We start from the raw sequence: 11686 nt of genomic DNA on the forward strand, positions 1-11686 counted from the left end.
AACAGCTGACCTATTTTTGACCAGTAATAATAATGTTTTGCACATCAGGCTGCATATTAAGCTATAGCTCTTTTGCACACATCTCTGTTTCACACTTCAATATTTTGTCTCCTTTTCTGTACTTTTGTACTATTTGTATTTTATCTGTTCTATTTCTGTTGTCTATATTAACCGGCATCTGAGGGTGGACAGCAAAGAAAAAAATTCATTGCACAGAGAAATGCCCTTTCCCCCCCTTTGGACACGTGACAATAAACACTTTGAATCTTGAAAAATGAAAAAAACTGTGAAATCAGGGAGGGGGCTTAAACTTTTTCACAGCACTATATGTGTACTACTTGGTCTCTCTGGAATAGTTGCTCTTAACTTAACCCTGACTGAATATGTGTAAGTTTATGTGAGTTACATCTTTTTTTTGTCTTCTGTGTCTGTGCACAGTGTGCCTCACCATTTCTACTTACACCACTGAAATTAATGGAACTAATGCAAACATCACTGAACATCAAAGTACGGTGGACTGTCAGATGCACTGTCAGACTTCCTGCGTCTTTCTATGCATCCCTGGAGAAAAGGCATGGTTCAATGGTACGTCTTACTGCTTGGATGTTAAGCCTGAAACAACACCTGAAAATGGAACAATTTATCAACTGGGAAAATGTAAGTGTGCTGAAATCTAGTCTGATTAGGATAGAAATTGTTCTGCCGAACTGCTGATTCACAGCCATTCCCACTTGTCCTCTCTTTTTCTTAATCTCTTTCGTGTCTCTTTTCCAGATCACACTTGCTACCTGTACCCATGCCTGAACAGTTCCATCTTGCGACTGATTGATTCACTGGATTATAAACAGAAAAACTTGATAACACTCTTCAACATAAGAAACTCGTGTTTGAACCTCTTCAATAATAATCAAAAACTCAAGTGGACCTTTATAAAGTAAGTAGGAGTCCTGCAGCAGGCACTCCTGCACATGCTGTTGAGTAGGCACATGTATTTGTCTTTTTTTCCTTTTGAAGGAAATTGCCTTCCCGGGTTTCCTCCGTGGCGTGAGCGATAAGCAGAGTTTTGTCCTTTCCTTCTAAGATTCCTAATTATTTAAAGTAACACTCAGGTATGCCATTCAGCGTGTTAGTACGAGCTCGGGAGCAGCTTGGGAGAACAAGAAAACAGAGACTGCTTTAGGTTGCCTTCCCAATCGACTCAAAGGTTTATTTAGTACATAACAGCTTATATAGAGGAAAAAAAGGTTCGTGTGTCAGCTTTCCCAGTTCAAACTGGTACAGACCAAATAAGGAAACGTCTTCCTGCCTTGTGAGCAAAGAAGTATCCTGTGTGTAGTTTATCAGTTCAGCTATAATTTATGATCATCCCAGCAAAATACACTCCTAGACATAAAATACAGAGTTCTTTCATTAGTGAATTCTGAAACAAACCACCTAGCCTTTAACGAGCCTTTTCCAGGAGATAAAGAAAAAGGGAGGATGGGAGTAAGGAAGTGGTCTCATCTCTGTGGTGTTTTCGACCTTGGGGTACCAGCCTGTGAGTCTTACACATCAATTCTTGGGTCAGAGAGAAAAATAACTAAAACAAAGGGGCCTTATTGAATGACAGAGTTTTCCTGCATAATGTCACTATAAAACAATATCCAGTAAATGCTACCATGGTACTAAAATACCTAACAGTTCCCCTCTTTTATTATTTTTAAAAATAATAACTCAAATAGAAAGGAAAAATCACAAATGTAATAACATAATATAAAAAGCAAATCATAAAATGTAATAGTTCACAACCTAATGTTCAATATACACATCAGGAACATCATTGGTAACATCTGACACATAATCTGGGTCAATTTGTGCCAATTGCAAATACATTGAAGTAGCTGTACTAGTAGCTATACGGGTTATCATTGAACGTACACAGGGTACCACACAACAGACAATAATCATCAAAAACATGCTGCAACGGTTACAAAGGCTACAATTAGTTCCTTCCATCTTCCAAACGTGTCCTGTAGCCACTTATGTAGCCACTGACCGTGACTTGTATTGGCAATTAGTTCTATCTGCAATGCTTCAAGTTTATTCATAGCTTGTGTGAATGAACCGTTAGGGGCGGTGTTATTGGGAATGAAAGTACAGCATACATCAACGGTTACTAGACCACAGGTACCGGTCCAATTAACAGGTAAAGCTAATCTAAGGGTATTATTGCACAACCAATAAGCATGTGGGATTGGTCTGGTCAGGCGCGTGACCATGTGTGATTTAACTAACTCCCCCCAGTCAGTATCATTTAAGACACCCTCTGGGGGAACAATGATCGATTCTGCGCTCGAACTTGAACTGTGTGTGTGTTCCTCCAGATATGATACAACTTCAGCCACAGAGACAGCTAGCCATGTCTCATTACAGCGTGCACCTGGGGAGTCAGAGAAGAATGTATAGTTATCCTTTGTATAATCTATGTGTGTGTCTGGGCCAGTTAACTTTAGTCTGCGCAGGCATATCATACTAGTATTAAAATGGAGAGGGATCTGTCCTAAGGGCAGTGAGGGTTTTAACCTATTCTTGGGGCGTTTCATTGGGGCGCAGGTCCCTGCGGTGTCATTAGATAACTTCAATAATTCGCCTAATGGAGTCTCAGGGTTAGTTGGTGTGTGTGTGTGTCTAAGTAGGCAGTCGAGAGGGCTCAGAGTCAACTGTAAAGCGTCTTTAAAGAGAGCATTATTTCCGCTGATTTTCTCTAGTCCCTCAGTGAGGGGGAAACCGGATATGGGGTATCCTACTATTACCTGTTCTGGATTAGCCTTTGAACAGACATAACAGTTACTGTTTCCTAAATCACGAGCGGCTGTTCTGGCATTTTCATACCAGGCGTTAGCTCCTGTTCTAGAGGGTGCATAAAATGGTTTATTAGTGGCGTCTATGTTGCTATTTACTGATTTTAGGGAACGTGAGGAGTGCATTAAGTAGGTGTCTTGCAAAATGGAGCATGAGGTATAGTCAGCAAAATATGACCTGCAGAAATGTGAACATGGTTGCAGTTTACAATACAAAATAGCAAAGAGAAATCCTAAGGTTAATGCGATAGATATGATAAATAACCTAAATATATAAGAAAGACAGTTCTTCACTCGTCTCCTGGCCTGGTCCCAGGTTCGAGAGACATTGAATAAGCGTCGTATGATGACAATGGGCATTTCATTTTCTCCATTATCAGGATGAAATGAGTCTGGCTTTATCAGGTTAGACATCATGTGGTACTTTTGGCTTTCTGTTCCTGCTGGATGTTTGAGTACCTTGTTGTTGTTCTTTCAGGCGTTGTGTGTTAATCAGTGATTGTGTGTGTGTACATTGGATCCGGGCGCTGGCTCGCCTGAGATGTCATCTACCCGTGTGTGTTTATTTGCTCTGGATCCGGGCGCTGGCTCGCCGGAGATGTCGTCTGCTTGATCCGACGCCTGAGATGGTCCGATTGGGCTGGTCTTAACCCTGCTGGCATGAATCCACTGAGGTTGTCCGTCTGTGAGGATGCTGGTTCTTCGTCACTGCCAGTACAGTCTGGGGCTGGAACACGCGCGGCCTCCCAGAGAGTCCTTGGTTTTAGTGGCTTCTCCAACATGCGTCTCCTTGTCTCCACTGGTGGAACTGTGGAGGGGAAAAGCTGAGAGAGACAAACTTTCTGATAGTTATTATTCAGTTTTTCTACCAGGTTGTGAACATCAGTGGACAATGCAATATACATCACCTTCTACTAGCGGTGCCCCTCTGGAAGCTGACCATGGTGTTGGAAATAGTCTTATTTCAAATGGAGATAATTTGGTTACTGTAGATTGAGTCATTCTAATCTCACACAGGACTTGAGTAAGTAATTTGACCCAGGTCATTAAAGTTTTAGCACACTTTTGAATTACTTCTAATGTGAATGAAGATCCTCTATCACTGTTAATCTGGTGAGGTATTCCGAATCTGGGTATTATTTCATTGCTCAACTTTTGACAGACTACTTCTACAGTTTCTTTTGAGGTTGGATAAGCTTCTACTCATTTACTAAATTGATCCACTATTACCAGTAAGTACTTGATGCTTCCTTGTGCTGGCATATGTGTGAAATCAATTTGTAATGTATGAAATGGAAAATCTGGTTGTGGTAAATGCTGATGTTTTGCTTTTGAGCTACCTACATTAGTTCGCGCACATGTTAGACAGGTTGCTAATATGCTTTTACTGCATGTGATGTTTTCTCAATTACAAATCTTAATTTTATTGCCCCTATTACCCCTCTTTGTCCGACATGACTCACACAGTGAAAATGTCGGGCAAGGACTGGCATCAGGGAATATGAGAGGGCAATCAAACCCTTAAGATGTTGTATAAGCCATCTCTGTCATCTAAGGTACAGTCATTATTCTCCCAATAGGTGCAATCACATGCAGAGGCTTGCTCTTGTATGAATTTTAAATCAACATTTATTTCTAAATAGTCTGGGAGTGTAACAAGTGGCAGCTGTAGGGGCACAGATAATACTTCCTGCGGAGGTGGGAGCTGTGATGCAGCTGCAGCCTTGGCTGTCACGTCTGCTAAGGCATTACCTGTTGCTTCGTCTGTGTCAGCTGTACTGTGTCCTTTCGTTTTTACAACTGCAACGGCCGATGGCAGCTGTATAGCCTGCAAAAGTCTTTGAACAAAATCAGAATTTAGCAATTTATTTTCCATCAGTAGATCTAAATCCTCTTTGTCTCCACAATGTGCCAAAGTCATGCACAACGCCAAATGCATAGCGGCTGTCTGTGTAAATCGTCACATGCTTATCCAAATGTAGCTCACAGGCGCGTATTAAAGCCATGAGCTCTGCTTTTTGTGCTGAGTGAAATGGTAATGAGTGAGCCTCTAGTATGATGTCAGGCAATGTCACCACTGAATAGCCACAAAGAAATGAGTTGTCATTCGGCCTTGAACAGGACCCGTCCACATAAACCGTGGCTGAGTCTGAGATAGGTGTTTGCTCTAAATCTGGACGTGGTGCTGTGGATTCCTGTATACGTGTCATGCAGTCATGATCGTCAAGCCTGTCTGAGCCATCCTGTCGGTCAGAAGAACACAGCATAGGATCAATAAATGTGCTGGCGAATCAGGTGTGCTGCTCGCTTTTATAGTGAGATTTGCATATGTTGTGTAGTTATGTTTGCTAGAATGGTCGTGACCTGGTGATTGGTGTGTAGAATAGTGTCATGTGAGAGTGTGAGCTTCTCGCAGTCCCTTATCATGATAGAGCAAGCTGCTACTGCTCTCAGGCAGGCCGGCGGAGGTCAGCACTCCCTTTAATGCATTGAAAGAGACAGTCATTTCTGTGGATCACAGTATTCGAGGAGGCTTGTCTTTTTTACAACAGTCACGCAGAATGTGGTCATGAAAAGAACAGTCTGGTATCCACTGTCTGCAATAGTTCACCATGCCTAGGAAGGACAACATTTCCTTCTGTGTAGTGGGACGAGGGACAGAGGTCACAGCTTTGACCCTGTCTGCAGTCATGGAACGTTTTCCGTGAGACAGTGTGAATCCCAAATATTGAACAGAAGTCTGACAGTACTGCATTTTCTTTGCAGATGCTTTGTGGCCAGTCTTTTGGAGGTGCTGGAGAAGCATGTGTGTAGCAGTTTGACATAGTTTTTCACTTTCAGCACAGAGGAGGAGGTCATCCACATGTGGATCAGGGTGCAGCCCTGGAGGAGTGAAGCACCATTGAGAAAGCAGCAGAGCTGTCTATCATGCCTTGGGGCAAACGAGTCCAAGTGTACTGCTTATTTCTATGTGTGAATGCAAATAACGGCTGTGTGTCTTCATGCACAGGTACTGAAATCCACCACGGTAAAGTGTGTATGCAATGCATGTCAATATGCTGTGAACATCTGAAACGAGAGGTGGCAGAGGAATGTTGACTGCATTAATTTGCCTTAAGTCTTGTATGAAACGCCATACGCCAGGTTTGTTAGGCTTTGGCACAGGATTGACAGGAGTGTGGGCTTTATTGCTCCTGTAGTCAATAAATCTCCTATCATGACATCTAGGGCTGCGGCTTTTTCGGCAGAAATGGGATGTTGCTTGACATATACTGGCTTGTTGTGTTTTAATAGGTGTACGTGATAAAGTGTACAGTCAATAAATCCTATATCATTCTCACTTCTTGACCACAATGTCATATTCTGGTATTCAGCTGGCAACATAAGTGCAGAAATAGTACAGTCGATAGGGTAGGTTAGATCTATGTGACGACATGGTGTAGTTATATCATAACCTATGTCTGAGTTATGTGACAAAATCACTGTTTGACCTTCACTTGTGTGAGCAGTTATCATGTTGTTGAACAGTGTGAGAGAAACAAAAGTGTGGCTCCCAGTCATGGGATTACCTGGTAGTGGCGTCTGTACACGTTTTTTTTTTGGCACAGTGTGTGACATACAGTACCGGACAAAAAGGATGTTGAGTTCATTCTCTGCTGAGGGTCCAGCTGACACAGAGGATGTTCCTTCTCCATCATGTCGGTACATAGGGCAGAGAAAACATAAGCTGTTATCAGTGTCAGCAAACGTTTCACCCTTTATGTTAAATTAAATACACAAATTCATTTTTGCTCTGGGTGTCTGCGGCTGCTGGAAAACTGAGCTAAATTTGCACCTCTAGCTTGTCCAACAGTGCATAAAGCGTTTTATGAATACTAGGATGGATTCATCAGGCTTCTGTTTACACATAGTTACTGCATTTAAGTCAATTTTGTCTCTGGACATTGTTAGCAGGAATTTCTTTAGATTCTTAAAGAAATCGGCGACTTTGTCATTATTTACCCTCCTTTTGTCCATAGCGGTAACATTTGATGCATCACGTCGCGGCATTCTATCATATATTTTCTACAGGACTTTTTAAGCAGACTACTTTTCTTATCACAAATGATATTCAACATTTCTACTGACCTGTTTTCTGGCGATAATCGTTCGGGATAAGGCTCCGGAAATAAATTAGAATGCATTGAACTTCTTAAGTTGTAAACAAAGTCAGTCACATAAGCACTCCCGCATGTTCTGGATACGTGATCATGGACGTCTTCACCGATTCGCGGACGTAGGTTACACGTAACCGGAAATGGGAGTTATACTGAGCCGTTATTTGAGACTTTATTTTGTATTTTATTAATTTTTTGGTTTTACAGGTACTTTAGATTTTTTATCGGACCTGTCTGTGGTCTTTGAATTATTCTGACCCATGTTCAGTGATTTCCAGAGGGGTTTACACGCTAGGAGGATTTATGTTAGTATTTTCGCTGCGGCACAGCTGAGGTCACTTTAAATTTATTGCTAGCAATTTTTTGTTTGTGTGAGCAACTCTCACTTAGCGAGCAACTTCTCGCTTAACGAGCAACTTCTCGTAAAACAACAGGCAACTTCCTGTGTCTTTCTGCTTTTAATTTACTGCTTTTAACCCTTGTATGGTAATCGGGTCTGTGAGACCCGTTCAACTTCTCCCTGTGTCACTCTTTGGTGAGCAACTTCTCACTTAACGAGAAGTATTTAAGACAACAGGCAACTTCCTGTGTCACTCTTTCTGAGTGAGCAACTTAAACAAAATTAAAATATTCAAGACAACAGGCAACTTCCTGTGTCCACCAACACCACACAAGGGTTAATTTACTTTATTCGGGGACTGAGGAAGTCAGTCAGTGTATCTCTCTGGATCACTAAGTGAAACTTCGTCAGCATATCCCGTTTTTTTTATGGATCGATCACTGAGAGAGGTATAATATGGTCTCTATATAAATATGAAAGACGCATATTTACCTTCTGTCAGCCATCCCACTTCTGACACCAAAATTGAAGGAAATTGCCTTCCCGGGTTTCCTCCGTGGCGTGAGCGATAAGCAGAGTTTTGTCCTTTCCTTCTAAGATTCCTAATTATTTAAAGTAACACTCAGGTATGCCATTCAGCGTGTTAGTACGAGCTCGGGAGCAGCTTGGGAGAACAAGAAAACAGAGACTGCTTTAGGTTGCCTTCCCAATCGACTCAAAGGTTTATTTAGTACATAACAGCTTATATAGAGGAAAAAAAGGTTCGTGTGTCAGCTTTCCCAGTTCAAACCGGTACAGACCAAATAAGGAAACGTCTTCCTGCCTTGTGAGCAAAGAAGTATCCTGTGTGTAGTTTATCAGTTCAGCTATAATTTATGATCATCCCAGCAAAATACACTCCTAGACATAAAATACAGAGTTCTTTCATTAGTGAATTCTGAAACAAACCACCTAGCCTTTAACGAGCCTTTTCCAGGAGATAAAGAAAAAGGGAGGATGGGAGTAAGGAAGTGGTCTCATCTCTGTGGTGTTTTCGACCTTGGGGTACCAGCCTGTGAGTCTTACACATCAATTCTTGGGTCAGAGAGAAAAATAACTAAAACAAAGGGGCCTTATTGAATGACAGAGTTTTCCTGCATAATGTCACTATAAAACAATATCCAGTAAATGCTACCATGGTACTAAAATACCTAACACCTTTGTTCTATTTTTTCCCTTTAGTACTGTTAATCTTTAGCCCTGTGACCAAAATTGCTCACAGGATGGTTGATCCATCAATTTGGGTCAGACTGAGACATCTTAATGACAGTCAGGTCACCTTGGCACAAATTTTCGTGCCTTCACGTCACACTAGCATTTGTGGTTGCCAAATGCTAGTTCATTTAATGCAAATGTATAAATCTGATTGCAGAAGATGTTCTTTCATTTGCAAACATGTGGATTTTATTTCTGCAGTGAAGAAAGAAAGGCCATCCATACCCTCATAAATAACACCCAGACTGAGGCTGCATTGTCCAGTACCTACAACCAGCAGTACTTGTCTCTGAATGTGATCAACATCAGCAAGGCCCCAGTGAATTCCATAGTGGAAATAGAAGCTCCCCAGGTACACAAGCCAGATGTTGATGAAAAACACAAGGGAATAATATGGACTCAGATAGCATGACAGTGGTTGTTTAAAAGTATTGTCTTTGATCTAGTTACTTATACTGTATGCTTGATTAAAACTACCCTTAAATTGTTCTGCAGAAGGATATAAATGGACTTTTTTTCCCCATCCACTGTTAGCTGCACCCTCAGAACCATTCATTCATCCCTAAGATTTGGCTGCCTGTCGATGCTCTAAAGACCATCCCAGAGGAGAAGAGGATTATTGGCTTGGTCAGCTTCATGTATCACGACCATTTCCAAGTATATCCTAAATCTTTTATACTATTTCAATATGTTTTGATGAACTTTTTTATATTCTCAGTCATGAGCATTATCCCCATTTAAAACAAATTATGTACATAAAACATTTGTATTTATACCATATAATAATGGTCTTTATTTCCTCTCTTACTGTACATTCCTTTGTTAGTTTGATCAGGAAAAGATTTTATCAGTGGTTCTCAGGATAGAGGTGCTGGGGGAAGAGCGCCTCAGAAATCTGGCTTCTCCAATCAAGATGACCTTTAGAGTTAAAACAGACAAAGGTCAACTGGATGTAAGTCTGTTTGTACGGAAATGTTTATTCTTTTAGTTATTGAAAATTTGTAATCGGATTATGGTTCCACGGTGTAATGGTTTACATATTTGTCCAACATGTCAAAAGTCCCTTTGATGCTGTGGCAGTAAAGGCATCTAGCATAACAGTCTGTCAGATCAAACATGCAGTTCCTCCTTGTGATTAAGGGAGCAACTGAGATCACTGTGTCTGATAATCTCGGTGTCTGTTGCCTAATCATACACTGAACCACTAAATTGTGCAACACTAAATGTTCTGGCTCATAAAAAGGGGAAAAAAGATGTGACTTGATTTCATCATCATCATAAGTTTTATAGAACTTTTCTTTTACTAGTTTTATTCTGTTTAAGAAGCTTAATTGACTTTGCATTATTAACATTTTTCTAATTTTACAGAATGACTCACAGTTAGTCTGTCACTATTTTGATGAATTTGATGAAAATGGTAAGTATATATCAGTTTTATTGGTTACTTCAAGATGAACACCAAAGTAATGAGATTGGACACATTAATATTTTTTTACCTAATTATTTGTTAACTGACAATTTGGGGAATCTTTAACTACTGGCTTGATTTATTTACGCTATATTGGCTTTATAAACATGGTGTTTTAAAACTCCTGTAGTTTGGTGTAAGTAAATGGATCTTTGTACGTGAATTAGGACATGTAGTGTAATAGACACAGTGCAACATTGCTGCAGAGACAAGCATAACTGTATTTTGATGCAGTCGTTGTAACCTCTAATCTAATCTTTTGTTGAGAGCTTCCTGTTTTATTTCTGCATGTTCTTCCTGGGGAGGGGGGTGTTTCTATTCAGTACTCTAACCTCTTTGTACACTCATTTCTACTACACTCATTTCTACTACAAACACACCGTTCTGCCCTGCTTCATAGATTGAAACTCGCCCAAAATGCCGCGGCTCGCCTTCTAACTGGTACTGGTAGGCTTGAGTTTATCACCCCAATTCTCTCTGGCTTCCACTGGCTTCCAATTAAATACCGCATTGATTTCAAAATCCTACTGCTCACCTCTAAAGCCGTAAATGATATCGCACCTAGCTACTTTATTGATCTCCTCAGTGTGTATATTCCCAGTAGAACACTGAGATCATCTGACCAATTTCTCTTGGTGCATCCTAGGTCACAGCTGAAAACCAGAGGTGACCGTGCCTTCGCTTCAGTCGCACCTAACCTCTGGAACAACCTCCCTCATGCTATTCGCTCGTCTGACTAAAGCCAGACCTTCAAGTCTCGATTGAAAACCCACCTTTTTAGTTTAGCCTTCCCGGCTTCCTAGAGCATGCCTTTTAAGTGTACTTTCTTGCCCTCCCATTTTCCTCTTTTGCTTATATTGTTTTATCAATTTTATCTTTAAGTCTTACTTGCTTATCTGCGTACTTGTATGCTTGGTTAATCAATGCCTCCCACCTGCTAGCTTATCTGCTTTTGTATTTTGCTACTGTTTTATTGGATTTTGTGAAGCACTTTGGTGTATCTCTGGTTTTAAATGTACTATACAAAAGTTGTATTGTATTGTATTTCGTCTCTAGATGTGGATGTGTGGATCCACATCTGTGGATGTGCATCCTCAGTTAGGCCTGTGATGGACTGGCGGCCTGCCCCACATTCTATCTCTTGCCTTTTAAAAATTTTGCATATGCTTAAGTGAAGTTAAGAAAGCAGTAATGAAAAGGCACGGATGTATAGATTACTGCACTTAAAATAGGAAACTGTTCAAGTACAAAGAACGAAGTTTTACTTATTTTTTAGGCTCACCCTGGAAAACTGATGGATGTGAGACTCAAAGCTTCAACCAATCAGATGAACAGGACATTGCGTGCTATTGTGACCATACTACACCGTTTGCTGTTCTTCTGGTAAGTTGTTCCTGATGAACTTCTTGTTTTTAGCCGCTTTCAGTTTTAAGATATAAGAAAAATAAATCTAATTATAGAGATCTTTATTCAATATGGGTTCCAGAGGTTAGGTGCGACTGAAAATCCCCTATTTCCTAATTTTCTCACTTGTTTTTAGATATTGGTAAAAGTAAATATGTAAACTACAGACAATTTTCATCACTTTTGCAGATAAGAGGTCAAATTGCAGCAGTCCACTGGAAAA

At 40.6% G+C, this 11686-nt stretch overlaps 1 protein-coding gene across 1 annotated transcript; it reads left to right on the forward strand.

Annotated features, from left to right (window-relative positions):
* Positions 1–383: 383 nt before the first annotated feature.
* On the forward strand, positions 384–10097 carry LOC146718198 (uncharacterized). Its single transcript, XM_085464722.1, has 7 exons — positions 384–387; positions 439–585; positions 775–934; positions 8793–8943; positions 9126–9248; positions 9418–9543; positions 9960–10097. Exons 1-7 carry the CDS (start codon positions 384–386, stop codon positions 10044–10046), a joined length of 798 nt encoding a protein of 265 aa, XP_085320848.1. The 3' UTR covers positions 10047–10097.
* The last annotated feature ends 1589 nt before the right edge of the window (positions 10098–11686 follow it).

This window comes from Copadichromis virginalis, linkage group LG1 (genome assembly GCF_057382275.1).
Source record: "Copadichromis virginalis isolate Kocher_CV1m ecotype Utaka linkage group LG1, C_Virginalis_male_GT1.1, whole genome shotgun sequence".
In the NCBI taxonomy this organism is placed as follows: Eukaryota; Metazoa; Chordata; class Actinopteri; order Cichliformes; family Cichlidae; genus Copadichromis; species Copadichromis virginalis.